General features: G+C 52.9%; 1 protein-coding gene across 1 annotated transcript; it reads right to left on the bottom strand.

Annotated features, from left to right (window-relative positions):
* Positions 1 to 268: 268 nt before the first annotated feature.
* Positions 269 to 17,914, bottom strand: JDP2 (Jun dimerization protein 2). The gene is made up of 4 exons (XM_082485215.1): positions 17,801 to 17,914; positions 6,802 to 7,025; positions 2,021 to 2,125; positions 269 to 1,171 (listed from the first exon to the last, which is right to left on the bottom strand). Exons 2-4 carry the CDS (start codon positions 7,000 to 7,002, stop codon positions 986 to 988), a joined length of 492 nt encoding a protein of 163 aa, XP_082341341.1. The 5' UTR covers positions 7,003 to 7,025; positions 17,801 to 17,914; the 3' UTR covers positions 269 to 985.
* Positions 17,915 to 18,427: the final 513 nt, after the last annotated feature.

Raw genomic sequence — 18,427 nt, 5'->3', positions numbered from 1 at the left:
GCCAGGAACACACCCACCATGGTCAGACCTGGCACATACTGCCACACTGCTGAGCTCTGGCCAGAGCCCATCGTGGTCTGACCCAGACAGAGAACAGGAGGACAACATACATAAAGTTAACATTTACTGAGAGATACAGAACTGAGTATTATGAAGGACATACATGGATGGAGAGGGTAGCGACACCACTGTGGAGGTGGCTCAGACCCCCTTTCCCAGCACGCCAGGGAAGGAGCCAGACACTACCAGACAAGTAACACAATGGAGATAACTGTGGCATATGTGTTTGTAACAAACAGACCATCATAACATACATTTCTATGGGATCACATCTAGTGATTATATAAATCCATATAGAGATCGCTGTATAAAAACTTTGTAAAAAATACTTTAAAAAAAGTGTAAAAATGTGCATTCAAAAGCACGGCCGACACGGACAGCTGGGCTGTAAACATTATACTGAGAGTGTGCTTGTGGGGGGCGCCTGCGCCACCGAGCCCCGACAGGCCTGCCCACCAGACGGGGCTGCGTCAAGTGTTTGCGGTTCTTGGGTTGGGGTTTCCCTCCGGAGCGTGTGCCAGGAGCAGCAGCAGCCCCTGAGCAGGGCAACGGCAGCCACTGCGTAGCCACCGCTCCTCCACCTGCCGCCCCTGCTCCCCACAGGGTGTGTGGTCCTTGCAGGACATGCTGCGGCATTGTGGGTCCCCGGGGCTGCGAGCAGGCTGAAAGGCCATGATGAGGTATCACAGGGAGGTTGCCCTCACTGGCGTCGCTAGCCCTGCTCCCGGGTTCAGCCTCAGAGTACATGGTTGACAGATTCCTGATCTTCTCTGTCCCCATATTTGTTTGGTCCATAGTTCCCAGGGAAGCCCACTGGGTCCTGGCTGCACCAGGCCTGGGTGCACAGTTCTTCATACAGTACATACATTAGAGACCCTGGGAAGACCCTGCGCCACTGTCTCCTCCTCCTGGCCCAGTACCACCTTCACTTCTTCTCTAGCTGCTCCAGCAGTGGGTTGGCTTCGCTCTCGGGTGTCTTGATGCTGTCTGTCCGCACAATGCAGGTGGGACGGTGCCGGTTCAGCATCAGGATCAGCTGCTGCCTCTCCTGTTTCAGCTCTTCTATCTGGGCCTTCAGCTCAGCGTTCATGAGCTCTAGACGCTCAGACTCCTAGCAGGACAGAAACACAACCGCATGTGACTTTACTCCAACAGGACAAGATACAAGAAGAAACAATTTGGCCAACAAGCCATCTCTGCTCAGTGCTGCCCCTCAGCCCCTGAAGCACAGGAGCAGCCTGAAGACCTGCTGAGGCACCAGGTCCCTCCAGACAGTTCGTGCATTACCTAGTGCCACCGCAAGGAAGTACACAGCCACCTCCTAGGACAGGTCTCGGCTGCACCCCAGCAAAACCTCTGCCTGGCTGCTTGCTATGGTCCCGAAGGGTGTTTGGTAACAAACCCGTGTTCAATTTTTCACCTCCCATCTGCAAGGATCTGCCCTTGTGAAAAGGCTCCTTATCTCTCGCTGTGTCATCTGCCCATGGCCCACGGCCCATTGCAGAAAAGCAGCAAGGTGCTGAGAGAGTTTTTCTGCCTTGGGGTCATGGGTGAGAGGGCACCTGGCCTCTGAACAAGGAAACTTTCAGGAATTTGGGCAAGGGGCCAGCACACTGCCAGCCCCTGTCCTGTGCCACACTCCCACAGGTGCTTCTGCTCCAGCACTGAGGCAGGGACACTATCAGCCCTCTCTCCCCCAAGCCCAGAGCCCACCTCCAGCCCTGGTACCATTGGCACAGGAATACTCATGAGCTGTGCCTGGGCATGCCCTTGGCCACCACCTTCACACCCTCGTGGAAAGCAGAGCAACAGGCCTGTATTTTTCCAGAAAAGAACACAGGAGCAAGGAGAGGTGGGGGGGCAGTTCAGGAGGGAATGCTGCCCACAGCCGAGGCACCTTTCTAGGGAGATGCCCCCCCCAAGATCCCCGCTGCACCCTGGGACAGATCAGGGCACCTACCCGCTGCAGGAACTCCGTCCTCTCCTTCTTCTTGTTACGACATCGTGCTGCTGCCACTTTGTTTTTCTCCCGGCGTCTTTTCCTCCTCTCCTCTTCCTCATCCAGCTGCAACGAGATGGAAAAGCCCAGGTCAGAGCCAGCAAGTGTGGGGCAGGGCAGGAGGTGGCACCAGTGGCAGGGCAAGGAGAGGGGTAGCAGCCACCCGTGCCAGTGGCCACCAGTGACATGGTCTAATCCTGACCAGCAACCAGGCATGCTGCTGCCACAGCATCTAACTCTGCTCTGTGGGGACACAGGGAGGGAGAACAGTGCAGTGCCCACAGCTGGGGACCCAGCCGGCAGGGGACAGACAGATCTTTGCAGGGCTGCTCCTCCCCTGAGAGAGGGGAGGGACAAGGGGAATAGAGCCCCATCCCGCAAAGACAGGCATAGTTTGTCACACAGACATCTACAGGCACAGCTCCGGGAGCAGAGTCATTCAAAGCATCATACGCAGCCAAGGGTGAGAGGCAGAGAAACCTGAGAGATCCCCAGCTGGGCCTGGCTGTTACCCCGCTTCCAGTACATGGGACTGTCTGCTGCACCTTCAGTGCCAGCCGAGTCACAGGGACACTGTGGTAATGTGGTCTCACGTCCCCTGTAAAGATGCAGGATACAGCAGTGCCTGCGCTGTTTGCCGTGACTCAGTTGCTCTGTGCTGCCTGACTCAAACCACACAGGCCAGGCCAATAAGCCCTATGGGTTGGAAACCCCTAATCAAAGTATTTAGGGATATTTACTACAAGGCCTGTGTAAATGGCCAATGGCATGCTTACATCCGAGAACCCAAACCAACTCCGTCAAGAAAAATCTGAATGCTGGAGAGCCCTGCAAAAATCAGCATCCGGGTTACACTTTGTAACGTGGTTAGAGAAAAGGTCCCCAGTGCCTTCATCCACACTTGGCCTGGGACTCCGAAATTTGAGATGATAGGAACAAGGCAGTTCAGTCGGACAACTGATACCTGACAGCACACATCTTTTCAAATGCAGTGGCAGCAACATTTGCTTTATGAGCATTTCCACAGCCTATCTGCACCTTCTCTAAGGGCAGCTCCAGTCCGAGAAGGCAGCTGCATCCTTTCCTTTGTACCTCCCCAAATCAGCATGGTTGAAGGACACATCTCCGAGATGAGCCTCTTGCAGCACACACCATCTGAACAGCCTTGTTGCTCCAGTGCCTGGGCTTAGTCACCTCAAAAGGAAAGCCAGAGATTCCCAATGCCAAGGCCACAAAGTGGGAGTGGGGGGGCCACCAGATTACCCCACGCGTATGCACACCAGTGGTGCCTGCAGGAAAGAAACTGCAGGTGCCTTCATCCATAGCAAACTGTGCACGCTGCTAACATTCACCGAGTCCAAAGCCCAGCAATCAAACATCTCAATGTGAGGTGCAAGGACAGGATGAAACACTGACGTGGCAGAGTTAAGGTGAAGGGGTACCTCAGGTAAGCTGCACATCCAATATGCAGCATGTAGCATGCTTTAGAAGACAGTGCCCAAGTTTTATAGCCCTAATAACTTTCGCATCTTCTCTACCTTACTTCCCAAGCATTATACCAAAGTTGCTATTTTAGATGGGGCTAAAATACTAAGCGAAGTCAGCACAACCTATGCAGTCTTCTATAGTGCTGGGCTGCCAACTGTTCCTTTGCCAAGGCAGTGCCACGGGGCATCATGCACCACACGCAAGACAACCAGGATGGGAACTGCACTGATGCTCCCAAGTCCAGATGTGGCAGGCGTTAGCAGAAGTGACCAGGAAGGCTCTAACTTCATGCTCTGCTGCCTTTTCCTCCTGGCAGGACCAGGATACCCCACAGCATGGCACAAGCAGCTCTTACAAAGTTTCCACACAGTTTAAGAGGAGGCAGACATCAGGGTAGCCACCATTCTCCACACATTTACCCACCACTCATCTACCCCTTAGATAGCTTCTCAGCCTTTTAGTTCAAGGATTATTAGGAGGCTAAAGAGTGGGGACATGTACTCACAGCTCCAAAGGTCAAGAAACAACCCCCAAACTTTCCTGCAAAGTACTTCTTGGGTTGTAACAGGAACTGGAAGACCGAACAGTGACCACACAAGCTTCACGGTCTCCCCAGGAACTGCCTGACATCTCCATGCCCTGTTGCTCCATTCAGTGAGGATCAAAGAACAAGTGGCCTGTCCTTCTGCCCTTCAGCTTCCCCTTCACCCCACAGAAGGCCCTGCAGATGTCCTTTAGATGGGGTACAGATGCTCAAGGAGGGTGGCTCAGCATAGACAGCAGCAGCTTGAACCCTTGGCTCTGCTTTTTGACCACAGCTCCTGTAACTTCAAGAAAGCAGGTTTCCCCTTCTCCACGTCATCTTGATTTCCATTCAAAAAGGTGACATGGCCCTGATACTGGGGATTAGGACTACTCAGAGGCATGAGGTGCAGTGATGGTGTATCACCCCATAGCATGTTTCAGCAGCCAATCTCTAGGAGAGCCCTGTGGGTAGAAGGTCTGGGAGTGCCTCCTGAATTGCTTCAGTCATCAGCATCAGGGACAGAGGTGACCATCAGCCTAAGGGGCAGGGATCTGTCCCAGAGGGAGCACCCCAGGCAGGTTTTGATGGTGGATGAGCCCAGCAGCACCTGTCTCCAGCTGCCCCAAGAGGAGGGCAGCCTGCCTAGCGGGGCTGTCCCCCACCCTGTGAGGAAGCCAGCACCCATCGGGTGAGTTTTATGTGCACTCCCAGGGACACACACCCCAGTGCCAGGAGATGCTGGTCCCCCCAGCACAGAGAAAGCTGCCTGTGCCCCAGCTCGCAGGGAGCAGCCTGCCCTCCCAGGCGCCGCACAGAGCACAGCATGTCGGTACCCAGCGTCTCTGGGCTCCAGCTCACTGCAAGAGGAAAGCAGCTGCAGGCTGCATTGCAAAATTCTGCGTGGGCAGCTTCTTGGCTACTCATGGGATAAGCAGCTACTGCTTCAGCTCCCCCAGGCTTTCACTGCAAAGCCTGTGCCAGGGGCAGCTCCATTTGCTGTCCTCGACTCCTCGGCTTCACAGGCCACACAAGGGAGGAACTTGCTGCAGGCAAGGCGGCCGTGCGGGGGCCGCCAGTGGATTTCCCCTTATCCTTCCTCCACATGGTCTCAACAACTGGCTCAGGACGCTCAGCATTTCCAGTACCTGCTGTGGGGAAGAGCTGCCCTGTCCCTGTTATGCAGAGGCCAGTGAGACCACATCCCCATGCCCACCAAGCAAAAGCAGCTGTTGCAGGGCCAGCTCAGAGGTGCCTGAAATGCCCCAGGAAAGGGGCTGTGACTGGGAAGACAGCACAGCTACAGATTCCCTCTTTCTTCCCCAACGCTTGAAGCGAGGTGGGCATTGCACCCAGTTTGCTGCATGATACTCAGGAAGAGAGCTTGGGACAGCACTTGGCTTCAGCTGCCAACCCACGACATGACTGCTTTGCGCATGGAGGGACCAAAGCCCTTAGCATCCCCCAGGCCCTTGCGATGGCCTCCTGCAGCATCCTAGCCTCAGCTCCTGCCAATGCAGAGCTGCCCAGTCCTTCTCCAGGTGAGCTCCACGGGATGCTGCACAAGCTGATCGGATACCCCTTTGGACACAGAGTTCCTGTGCAAGGTAATCAGATGGACTCTACTGTACCAGTTCTCCCCACATAAGTCCACTGCAAGGGGCTGGTGGGGAGGAACAGGCACCCTCCCCACAGGTAAGCCTGGGTGCTGCTGAGCTTTTGCCATAAGACTTGGGCCAAAACAAGCGTCAGCACCATTTAGAAAGTGTGCTGCTCCCTGGAGCTGATGTTTTACACCCTTCAGCTCACAGTCATGACGGGCATCTTTTCACATCATCTAGCACTTCCTCAATAGCATCTCCAGAGAATGCACATCACCTCATCCTCACATGGCATCATCTGAGGTATCCTCACACAGGAGCAAACGCACTGTTCAGAAGGGTTGTTTATTGGACTTTCTGACAGCAACCACCATCCTCACCAACATGGGGCCTCCAAACTGATGGGTTCCCAGCCCCATCTACAGGTAGTGGGAGGTGCAAACATTCACCACCAGTACAGCAAGGGTCAAGGTGTCAAAGACTGGACAACCAACACAAGTACAGCATTTTCCTTGTGTGGTTGTCAAGTGTCTCTCAAGTCCCTGCCAGCCTGCAATACTGAGCAGAAGCTGCCCACCTTCCCCGTCCCAGAAGCCCTGAGGTAAAGCCAGGGCTTCACCTTCACCCCCCTGAGCAGCACAAGCTGACTCACTGCTGCCACTCAGCGCCGCTCGCCCATGTACCTTGTCCCTGCAGGAAAGGCAACAACAACACCAGCAGCACTAAGGGCTCATTGGCATGAGAGCATGGCACAAGCCCTCTGACAGGTGGCATGGCTTCTCCTTTGGGTGTGTGCCTCAACCTAGGGACATGTTGGCTGCGCCAGACCCCACTCCACAGGCAGGGTTTGATTTCAGCCAGCTGCCAACAGCTGCATGGAACTGGTCATATCTGGGACATCAAGGCCACCACTCCCAGCCCATGCCGCAGGGACAGAAATTCAGGCACAGGGAAGAGGCAGCTGGCAGAGCAGCTGCCAACACATGCGCACATCACCAAACAGGCAGCGTGACATGCTTATAAAACACATTCCCTAGCAGGAAACCCAAGCACAGGCAGGACCGAAACCCAGGCAGGTGCAGGCAACGGCCCTGCAGGGCCATCTGCAGCCAGCAGCCCCCAAGACTAACCTCACTTTTCACAGGCTGGGGTCTCTTCCCAAGCTTCACCTCCAGGAAGTGGAGCGGTGAGATCATGGCCCCGATGTTGCGGATGTCAGCGTACTTCAGCTCCTCGGCAGTCAGGGCTGTGCCAGGCAGTCCTGTCAAGGGGCCGAGCCCAGGCAGCGCGCCGGCCGTCAGGGACGGGTCGGGGATCTGCCCTGGCATCATAGCAGGGGAAACAGCTTCGTAGGCTGGAGGGAGAGTGAGAGACAGTCCATTACAACCCAGCCACAGGGCCTCACAACATGGCACAAGTCAAATATATTCTACAGTTCCATCACCTAACAGGGTGCAAACCAGGGAAAGCAGCCACTCTTCCCCAGTGATGGCAAAGGCAAGGACTAAACAGAACTTGGGTGACAGAAACCAAAATACATGAATCCTGTTAGGAAGGATACAGTACTGGTGTGTAGATCAGGAAGGGAAGAGCCCCGAGAGGCAAAGCATCAGAAGAACAGGAGCTGGCTGCAACAACAGTGATGTGGTCCCATGGACTATTGGTTTTGGCACACCGTTCTCAGGAGTGCGGAAGATCAAGGTTTGCTCTTAACTGAGTTTTGATTAACGCGTAGCTTTGATTAACGCGTAGCAGGAAGAAAACTCGAAGAGGACCATAGCGTGCCTTAGGCTGGATTTCTTCTGGGCAGGCTCAGTCCACTGGTCAGGGCTGGGACACAGTACCCGGCAACCAGAGATAAAACCGGGAGAGAAAAACCTGCCACTGAACAAACATCTCCCAGCACAGACAAAAGGAAGCAAAGGCTGGAGAAGAAGTGAAATGGAGCAAGGTGCAAAAGGCTTCTCCTATCAGGAAAGAAAGCGAAATTGCAGCACAAGTGAGAATAGGTTCAGGACAAGCTTTGGCAAGTCACTTACAGGCAGAAGAAAGGGAGTTACCAGGAAACATGAAGAACGAGCAGCTAAGAGATGAAGAAATAAAATTATACCTAAAATGGGAACCTCATAGAGTTAGGGCTCTTATATCAGCCAAAAAGCAAAGGGAGCAGGTGGTTGTTGGCTACAACACAAGTACATCCCGGTTTGTGAGTGTCTCCGTCCAGTTACACAAGTGACCCAGTTACAACATGCAGAGTCAACTTCTGTCCACACAGCAACCATTTTTCCACCCCCTCAACTCAACCACATGTCCCAGTGCTTGTGCACTGCTCTCCTTGCTCTGCCCAGCTGGACTGGTCCCAGTACACACCAGGAGCCTTCAGGCATCCACCACATCCTGCCCCCGCACAGCAGGGAGAGGGACCAGCGATGTCAGGAGGGAGAAAGAGACTAACAGAGTGGACCCAAAAATCTCACTGAGCGGCTTCCTGCAACCACTAGAGCCAGTAACCAGGCAGGATTCAACAAGCAGTTAGGCAAACTCATGGAAGAGGGGACCACGAAGGACCACCAGTCACATCAGTCTGCACAAACTCGTGGAAGCACTGACAGCACCAACTGCCAGAGCGAGGAGGTGCATTAAGTGGGGGATAACATGCACTTGCCCTGTTCTTTCCAAAGCATCTACTCTCAGCTTCTGAGACACCGAGTAAGAGGTGATCCAGACTTTTGGTCCAGGCAGTACAGCTGTGCTAAGTGGAGGCACACACACATTGTCAAGCTGGCTGCCACAGTTGCTCAGCACTTGCCATCCTGGGGTGACAAATCTATGTCAGTACCAGGCTGAAAACTTCAGTAAAGCTGCACATGAGACAGGACGGTTGGATCAGAGTCACAGAACAGTTGAGGTGGGGAGGAGCCTCTGGAGATCGTCTGGTCCAACCCCCCTGCTCAAGCAAGGTCAGTGGGAACAGGCTGAACAGGGTTAATCACGACAAGCAGAGAAGTTAGATTTATTGGTGCTGGCACCTCTCTTTACCCAGGAGATTATTTGGTATATTTGTTGATGTGAAGGAACAGGAGACGAGCAGCAGAAGAGAAGGAAAGCCAATCATACAGGTTAGTCAAGGGTAGAGAGGCTAATGCAAGCTCCTCAGCTCCCAGCACGGGGGCTGCGCAAGCCACACTGGCGTGACAGACAAGGGGATTTGCATCAGAGAGCATCTACAAGCTGCAATATGCTGTGAGCTGTCATATGCTCTAATCTGCCACCAAAGAGGTCCAGGTGTCAGCATGAGATGTCCCTTGGCAGTTTGCTCAGAAGACGGCAGCGGTAACCAACAGGACTTGAGAAAGCATGGAAAGCAAATGCAGCAAGACGCTGACTGTAAAGAGGCAGCAAGCAGGAATCAAGCCCTCTGCTCCTGTCGTCCTTCAGGAGGAGAGACCAGAAAGGGGAGAGCAGGCCAGTGCTCAGCAGTGCTGGTATGCAGGGGAGGAAGCTAGGCCCAGGCGAGGTGATCCACACAAGGGCATTCAAGCTGGAGAAGGAGAAGATGGGAAAGATGGGAGAGATTAGTAACTTCTGAAGTGAAGCAATACTACCTGATGAAACGGACTCCTGTTCATTTGGTGACAGAAGAAAAAGAAAATACTTGTAAATGATACCTGATCTCAGAAAAGGCTACACGTCAACTCGTTGAGATTGCAAGGACCTAAACTGATCCAAAGTATTCATCCTTCCATAGCAATCTCTAAACCAGACAGCTGTAATTCCATATCTGCAGTGGTTGCCTTGTACAGTGTCAGGAGATGCCTGCTTGCAGCAGGGCTTTGGAGCTCCAAGCTACCTGCCTCCTCTTCCTTTCAGACCTACACATGGCCAAGATGCCTCTCTCCTCCAGAAACAGGGCACCATCCTACCCTAGGCTGCACTCCAGACAGAAAAATGCAAAATATTATTTGGGGAGCGTGCCTAAATCCCTACCATCTTCCTCAGAGACTGTCCCTCTCCAGCAGGAAAGCGCAGGTCAGTGAGGTGGCATGGCAAAGGGGTGGTGGCTCCAGAAGCGCTTCCCAGAACATACTGCCACAGGGCTCAGCTGCATGGAGTTAAGTTCAGTCTACCATTTTTGGGGTAGCTGCACACACTGCAGAGCTAGCCATTTCCCAGCCACTGCCCCTAGGATGACATGCCATGACACTGGGGAAGAAGCCCACCAACAGCAGCGCACCCCAGGCCAGCTGCTGCACACCCCCTCACCAGCAATCCCATAGATGTCCATCCCCAGCATGAACAGTTTGGGGTTAAGTAAAAATAATAATAAAAAAAATTGGTATTGAAAGTATATGAACACCCTCTGGAAGTCTCCATCCTGCAAATACCACATGTGAACTGCTGTGGCACACACTGATTTTGGGTTCTGACCCACCCTTTCACAGGCTTCAGGCTGGGAACTGACTTAAGCCCAGCACTGGATACCTAAATCCATTCAGGACTTGGGAGACCTGGTTTTAATTGGTTGTCTTCCATCACGACATGCAGCTGACAGCACTAGGCACTGGGCTGGACAGTCCAGGTCCTCAGCTAGACCAAATTCAGGGTCACTGCAGTTTATGAGATGAGGAGGAAGGAGAAACCTGCTCTTCAGACCTGGCCACCAAGCACCCCCCTGCACTCCTGAGCCTGAGGCAGCTCCCCAGGGACAACTGGCTAAATATTTGAGAAAACATTGCATTTTCTCTGGCCCACCTTTTCCCCTCTACCTCTTTGATCTAGTAGCTTACTATGCCTTGAAATAACCTCTGTACCAGTGTGACACCAGGCACAGGTTGGAGTGAAGGAGCTGGCCCAGCACCTAACATGCTCTAAAAAAAAGAAAAAAAACAAACACACACACCCCCACAAAAAAAAAACACCAAAACCAACCCAAAAACAAAACCCAAAACTTATCCTGGATCCAAGGACTGCACTGCCGAAGCCCATGTCACACCTGCATCAGTGTAAACTAAATCTAAACCTGTTCAAACCAAAGCACCAGGAGCCACCTGGAAGAACATGAACCTGTACATATAAGATGAACTGAGAACGAGGTAGGAAGGGGGAAAGCAACTTCTGCAAGTGAGATCTTGCTCAGGGGTCAGGAAGCTCAGGAATACATTGACAACTGCCAAGAATAAAGCCGAGTTAGACCTTGGAGAGGAATGTAAAACCATTCCCAGCAGGGCTATAACCATAGAAATAAGGGAATGAGGAGAGATGCCATCCCTCTCTGCAGAGCAGGGGTACAGTGACAGATCAGTCCACCAAGTCCCCAATGCCCCTCAGCCCCAGGCACTGTCACTCCCTGCTGTTCCAAGGGGCTCTCTTGTTCCACTTTCATCCCAAGTCCTAGGTATTTTCACCTTCTTTTCTGGTTAACACTAGAGGTAAGAAGTTGTACTTTGATCGTGCCAAAAAAGCTAAGGTATATAATCCTATTTAATACCTTCATCTTCTTCCTGAGGCTCTTACCCTGATAGGCAGGCATGTCAATGTCTATAGCTCTAACATATTTCTGCCACGTTTGCATGGTAGGGCAGAAATAACTTTGAAGTTCAAGATCTGAGTTTGACCTTTAAGCAGCAGTTTTTCTATAGCCACATCTTGCTGGATAGGGTGAATACAGCTGGTGCCTTGCGAATTCTTTATTCCTTTCTGGATGTTCCCTTGTGGTGTTTGTTATTTCTAAGGCACATGAACCAACTCACCTCTGTATTCTTTCCCTTTCTAATACAGTGCTTTAGCTGGGATTCTTATTAGATTTTTTTTTTTCTTTTCAAAACTGATTGTTAACACAGTCTTTTTGCCTCAATGCCAGGCACCCTTTCAATGTCTCCTTATGCGAACTGAAAAACATTGTGTCTTCAATAAAACCTAGCTTTCCTATGGCTGAAGCACACAATTCGTGCATTGTATCAGCTATGCTTTTTCACATAATGAAGCCAACAGCAAAGCAAAGCAGCGAGGGGAAAGAGAATATGCGGTCTCACATCTGACACTGGGATCTGCGTGACGCCAGCTGCTCGAGTTTACATTCACCGTAGCTGTGCCTTCTGCACTGATGCTATTCATCATTTCGTGCCACGACATCAAGATGCTCCAGAATGAATTAGGAGACAGAGAGGGCTTTCTTAAAACTTCAGTTCGGCGATGAGCAGCTTGTGTCATTCAATGCTGTCTTCAGCAACCATCCTTGCAGCAAAAATCTGGTCAACGTGCGATTTCATGGGTCAAAATTCAGTTTGTATTTCCTTAGCTTTGCCTCTACACTCCCCTTGTTGTGGTTAAAATGCTGTAACACAAGCCTTGACCTCTTGTCAAAATGTCTGTAAACCTTCCTAATTATCGCAGTCACTTTTGCATCCTTGCTTTGGTACTGTTCTTGTTCTGGTCTCACTCAACCTCAGGTCAAGCTCATTTATTTTATCAGCAGTCTCATCCCTAAAAAGCTGACAACAGTACAGCTTCCTTTGCTCACCTTGGTTTTGCAGCATCTTTCCCATCAGTGACGAGTGTTTCTGTGCTTTGTCCCCCCATTATGTCCTTATGGTCAACAGTCTTAAGACACTGGTTGATTTAATATTTCTTAAAGGCAGCATCCATTACTCATAGCTTTTCCTCCTATTGCCAGGGTCTGTTATCTCCTAGAGCCTGTGACCTAGGAGGAAGAAGCTTTACCAAGTTGTTACTGTCCCATACAGTTGATTGGCTTCCTCAGTGATACTGTCCCTGCATACCCTCCTTTCTCCTGCAGTTCTAATCTTCATTTGCTTGAGTTTTGGTGTTTTGTTTTTTTTTTTTTTTTTTTTTTTTTTTCTTCCCGTACTGATTTTGCTGCTGCTTTTTCTGGGGACTCTTTGTGGTTTTTTTTTGTTTTGTTTTTTTTTTTTTTTAAAAAAGGAGCTGATGTTTGCACAGCAGTTACAGCATAAATCTAACTTGCGTAGGCATAATCCACGTAACCCAGTGTCCCTGGGGGCTTGTACTCCAGTTGCTAACCTGTATTCACACTCCTCCTGCCACCTCTTCAGTTCTACTCTTGCCCACGGACTAGAACTGGCACAGGAATGACTACCTGTGTTGAAATCGTACATTCATTTGCCTGTGCAGAACCTGCCCTAGTTTGTATCCACTGTTCCCCCAGGACCATCCTATGCAACCTGGCTTATCCAGAGGTGCTGTTTGCTTCTTTATAAACCCAATGCAGTTGCTACTGCTGCGTCAACAGCGTCATCATGCAGAGAGGACCACAACATTCCAAAGCAGGCTCTGACAGTCACACTTCAATTTAAATTGCCATTACTGTCTTATCTCTGCTGTCAGCTTCCTTGGCAAGAGCAAGGGCTGTTTGCAACCTTATTTTCAATTTTGCTGTCTATAAATCACCGTTTCTTCCAACATAAGCTATTTTACATGCTCTGACATCTGCAATAGTTGATCCAAGTACCCTTCCAATGCTTAGAAAGCCAGTCTAGCACCTAATATTGCCAGCCAGCAGGTTCTGACACTCTGTAAATACCAGCATGTTTCTGTTTTGCCCATGTTAAGCACTGCGCTAAGGCAAAGTCTGTCCTACCAGACCTTCTCCATGCTGCCTGCAGAACCAAGGCTGTGCTTGCCCGTTGTTCTCTCACTCCAGGCTCAACCTGGGTGCCTGACATTACTTGTCAGCTGCCACGCATCAGAGCACTGCCAGAGTCTGCAATCCACCATACAAGTGATCTTTGATCTCTTCATCAGTGTCTTAGCACTTAACATACTATCACCATTTGTATGTACTGTCTTGGAGAACCTAAGTCACAGCAATTGGCCTTTCATCTGTTCCTGGCCAACAGGCAGTAATTCTGCTGTGGAGATCAGAAGTAGTGCTACCATCCATGAGAAGCAACTTCTGGTTCCTAAGAGTTTACTAAGGCTTTACTGTCATTTTCTACTTTTTCTAGCTCCTGGCTATCAAGTTTGCTCAGCCTGTATGTCATACATTGCATCTTTCTAGTTCCTTCTGTTGGCAGAAGGATGATTTATATGAAAGCCCTTTCCTGACAAGCCCAACTTCTCATGCCCCAAGAATGTAACTTCCTAAACAAAGACAGGGCAGTTGGCGATCACTCCTTCTCTGAAGCACAGAGCCACTTGCTTTTTTCTATCTGGACTCTTCTGGCTAAGGAGACTGCAGGGTGCTGAGGGTCACTGGAGCCTACAGACCTTCAGAACTTCAAGGTTCAGCTCCCTGTGAGTGCCAAGTTAAGCACGATGAAGTTGCAGGCAGAAAGCCACTACCCCATATCCCCAACAGCCCGAGTACCTAGCCATGCAATTACAGTTTTCTTCTGTTATCTAAAGTGCAATACGCTCCCATTCCTACACAACTGCTATCTCCTCTAGATGCATCTGCGCATCTAGTATTGAGTAGTAGCTCAGAGCAGGTCACCCCACCTCCTATCTAGCTTTGTCTGGTCTGCATTGTTAGAAGCAGTAACTTGCAGGGACAGTGCCAAAGGCCACACTGATCATTATCAAAGTTGTTTGCCAACCATCAGAACACAGCCAAGCCCTGTGGTTGTAACCTGTCTTTTCAGATACACATGCAGTAGTGCTGGCAAACATGGACAACAGCCACTGTGCATTCATTCATTCATCTGCTGAACCTGTTGATGCCAAGGAACCCACCACCTGTAGTATACTGAAGAGCTGCAGTGACACCCACCGGGATAAAACTGTGCATGCCCTCTCTTTGCAAGGGCCTAACATTACTTAGTGGTTTATGGCACCAGGGAGACTCCCCTTTATTTAACGGCCAGTTTAAGGCACTATCACAGCATGGCTTACCAAGTGCACTGAGCTGCAGCATGCCACCTCAGTACGCTAGACACCATACTACCTCCACGCTCCACTTCCATCCCAAGAGGGAGAGACAGCTCCTACAACCAGGCCCTGGGTTTGCAGGGCCAAAGCAGCATCTGTGCCCTTCCCACAGACACCCCAGCTACTGCCCTTGACTTTCCCTTCCTCCCATGGGCAACCCCACATGGTGGAAGAAGAGCTGCAGGGTTTGTGAACACCCATACATGTAATGTCCCGTCCTAAACTCCTGCGAGTGAGCTGCAGGGCCACAATGCTAAAGAGAGGAAGAAGCTGTGAAGGACAGTTCCTCAGGAGATGGAAGTCTAAATCCGTTTCGTGAGTGGGAACAGTCTGGCTCAGTCCTGCACATCGAGTTTCACACAGACAGCAGGAGGAACATCCGAGTCATTCACAGACAGAAGGCTATGAAAAGCTTTCTGAAAACAGGAAAGCAGAGAGCCTCACTGCCTCCCTCCTCTTCTCCATCAGGGAGGCACACAGCTCCCTACGCTGTACCCACAGGGCAGCCCAGAGCAGACAGCCTCTCCTCAGCAGATGTGCCCTTTTGCAGCCCCCCACCCAACTGAGTCCTACCATCAGGACCCACACTTGCCTGATGCTTTGACTCCTTATCCCCATTATGAGGAGATACTGGTCCTCCAGTCCTCAGCTTTAGAAATAACTCCCCCCTGCTCTTTGCCATTAGCAAAGCAGTAAGCTCACAGCTCTTTTTCTCTAAGCATTTTCCTCCCTACCTTCACAGGGCAGTAAAAAGCTCTAGTTTAGCATTACACTGCCCCCACCACTGCAATGCAGCGATTGACTTGTAAGCAACCTGCGACAGCGGGGTTTTGTACAGCACCGAGCATAGCAAGGCTCCTCTATCGCAATAATTAATTGCAATAACTGCAAAAAAAAGCAATTAATTATCACAGTATTATTACTAGAGATTGCAATTAATTATTTGTGGCAGACATTTAAGAATGCTGCACCACCCACTGGACGGCAGTACAGAGCAGAAGGTAAAAGCTATCCTATTTCTGCCTGAAGCAGCTCAAAGGGATTCGAGGAGGAAGGAACGTCCTGGTCTGAGTTAGGCTGAAGCTCAGACACTGAGGTTAATGGCTGACTTGTTGAAATCCCCCAGGACCTTCCACGACCACATGTGGTCAGGGCTGGAATCTTCTTCAAGAAGACAGCCCTACTCTGGTACAGAGCTATGCCCTCAGGGGCCAAGGATGGCCTCAGAGATGAGAGGCCCTCCCTACAAACTCCTCAAAATTATGCCCCGAATGCCAGGGTCATCCAGAAAGACCTCTAATCCATATAAAGACCAGCTCTGGCTGGTTTGCTATGGCCCTGCTTAGCTGAGAGGCCCATATGGACCTTCAGCTTCCTGGCTACATGTTAAAATAGCCTGCAATGTTTGGATTGATACTCCAGACAGTCCAAGCAACTGAGAAATCCACACAGGCAGCCAAAACCAGATGGCATCAGTTTTGCCGTGCCCCCTCCTTGCTGCACTGGCACTGCAGGACACATGCAGGCTGGCAAAGGGTCCATGCCACACACCACAGCTCTCCCTTCCTTGCTCTTGGGGCCAGGCCCACCAGGAACAGCCTACTGCAGTGAAAAGAACCTCTCAACAGCTTCGTACTCAAGACACTGCGTGCTGCCAAGTACCTGGCCCAGGCAATGCAGCTGAAGTAGCAAACACTAGCACGGGGAAAGAGACTGCAGAGCGGAGCTCAGCGCTGCCTGCGCTTGAGCAGCCTAGTTGGACGCACTGCTCAGATGGAGAGGGCAGGAGGAGGCAAGAGGTGTGAGGAAGTATCTACTCTTCCTTGGCAAAGACCGCAGCAGAGACCTTTGCAACCTGTAAGGAGGGAAACGCTCAGCCATGAAGAGGAAGGAGATGCATCCACAGCTGTCTCAGCGAGGAGACCCCAGGCAACAACCTGCACCTTAACTCTCGGCAGATCTTGTTAATCCCCCAGACCCCAGGAACCTAGGACAACCAATGGCTGCTTGACACAGGGGTGGTTTCGATGGCAGCTCCTCCACCTACCCACTCATCCCCCAGATGGGCAGGTTTTTGCTCTTTTAAATCACTAGGAGTCATACTAAGAATCTGAACTTCCAACAACTGGCACTGCCAGACATCCCCACACAAGCACTCACCAGCAAATTCCCAGTGCAGGCTCTGGCAACAGCCTCCAGATAGAGTTCTTCATGCAAGTTTTCTTGAAACCAGCTAAAAAATCTTGGTCTGAGCTGCAGAAGCATTTGTTTCTGCTGAGCTCTCGGAGTCCAAACACACACACACACACACACACAGTTTGGCAGTGGTTGTGTTCCAGGGCTGGTAATACAAGCCATGGAGCAGGCTGCCAAGACAAGCAAGAGAACGAGCCAGGCCCCGTTTCATTGGCCACCATACGCTGCATATGGCCCTGGAACCAGCCAGCACAGTGTTCTCACCCTCCTTGAAGGCATAGGAGACCCTGTGTTTTCAAATACACCTCCACAGGGCCTTCATTAAAGGAAAATGGAAACATAACGTGGCTCTTGCTCTCTTGGTATTTCTCCCTTTCCCCCAATTGCTCTCAAACCTATTTCCCTCCCATGGAAAAAGAAAAGTACCTCCTGGAGCAGACTGTGCAAAAGAATGCAACTTCCATTCAACTCCATGCCTGACTGCTAAAGCGGACTTGGGACCGAACAGTGCGGGGGGGGGGGGGTGCGGGGAACCTCCAAAGGCCCCTTTTCCTTCCTCAGCCCCCCCCAGGCTGGAGACACGGCTCACGGCAGCGGGAGGCAGCTCGGACCCCTCACCTGCGCACCCCACCGACAGGTGGAGCGGCGGCAACGGGGGGGACGGCCGAAAGCGGGGAGACCCCGCCGCTCCTGCGGCGCATCCCTGCGGGGGCAACAGCCCAACGCCGGGTCACCCCCGAAAGGCCGCCCAGCCCCCGCGCATCACTGGCTGCGGGGGGGTACCAGCCCTGCTCTGAGCCGCCTGCCCCCCCCTCCCCCGCGGCTTCTCACCACACCGCCGCGGTGCGCCCGACCGCTGGCAGCCGGACCCCCCCCCACCCCCTCCCCGCCCGGAGGGCAGCACCCTGCCCGCCGCCGCGGGGTGCCGGGATGCTCCTCCGAGCGGCCGCCCCCTCCTCCGCCGCCCCCGCCCGCCGCAATCCCGGCCCGGCCCGGCCCGGCGCCCCCCCCCGCGCCCGCACCCACCGTGCAGGGGGACCGGGCTGCCGGGGTGCCCGCGGGGCCCGACCGCAGGGGCCGGGCGCGGGCTGCAGGCTCAGCCCCGCCGCCGCCTCCTCCTCCGCCGCTGCACCGACCCCCGGGCCCCGCCGGGTGCCGATATCGGTGCCGGCCGCCCCCACCGGGGCGCTTCGGCTCGGGCCCGCCGCTGCCGCCCCCCGCCGCCCCGCTGCGCGCCTCCCGCAGGCTGTGGCGGGCGGCGGGGTGGGTTGCATCAGCCCCGGTTATATAGCGGCCCCGGGCTGCGGGGAGGGGTCGGGAATGCGGAACCGGCCGGGCTGCCAGCGCCACACGTCAGGGAGGGCGGGGGAGCGGGGCCGCGGGGCGGGGAGCGCCGCTCAGGGGTGGGACCAGCCGGGCCACCGGCACCCCGACATCCCGCACCCCGGCACCCCCGCATCCCGCACCGCGGCACTCCGCACCTTGGCACCGCCGTGCCCTCGCAGCCCGGCACCCCCCGGTACCCCCCTGCCCCCTCCGCACCACCGCGCCCCGGCACCCCGCACCCCCCCGACCGGGTACGGGCGTCCCCCGCGCTCCTATTTGCGCTCCCCCCCACTCCCGCTCTTCTCTCTGCATCCCCCCACACACGCC

This window comes from Vanellus vanellus, assembly GCF_965231255.1.
Source record: "Vanellus vanellus genome assembly, chromosome: 6".
Lineage (NCBI taxonomy): Eukaryota > Metazoa > Chordata > Aves > Charadriiformes > Charadriidae > Vanellus > Vanellus vanellus.
Note: the sequence above shows the minus strand (reverse complement) of the source record. Positions and strands in the feature narration are given on the sequence as shown.

Bases quoted from the DNA above. Each gene is read 5' to 3' on its own strand.
- JDP2 (XM_082485215.1), bottom strand. From the start codon at position 7,002: ATGATGCCAGGGCAGATCCCCGACCCGTCCCTGACGGCCGGCGCGCTG. The intron at 2,126-6,801 runs GTTAGTCTTGGG...ATCTCGTTGCAG, and splicing joins CCCAGCCTGTGAAAAGTGAG to CTGGATGAGGAAGAGGAGAG. The intron at 1,172-2,020 runs GTAGGTGCCCTG...CTGTCCTGCTAG, and splicing joins GGACGGAGTTCCTGCAGCGG to GAGTCTGAGCGTCTAGAGCT.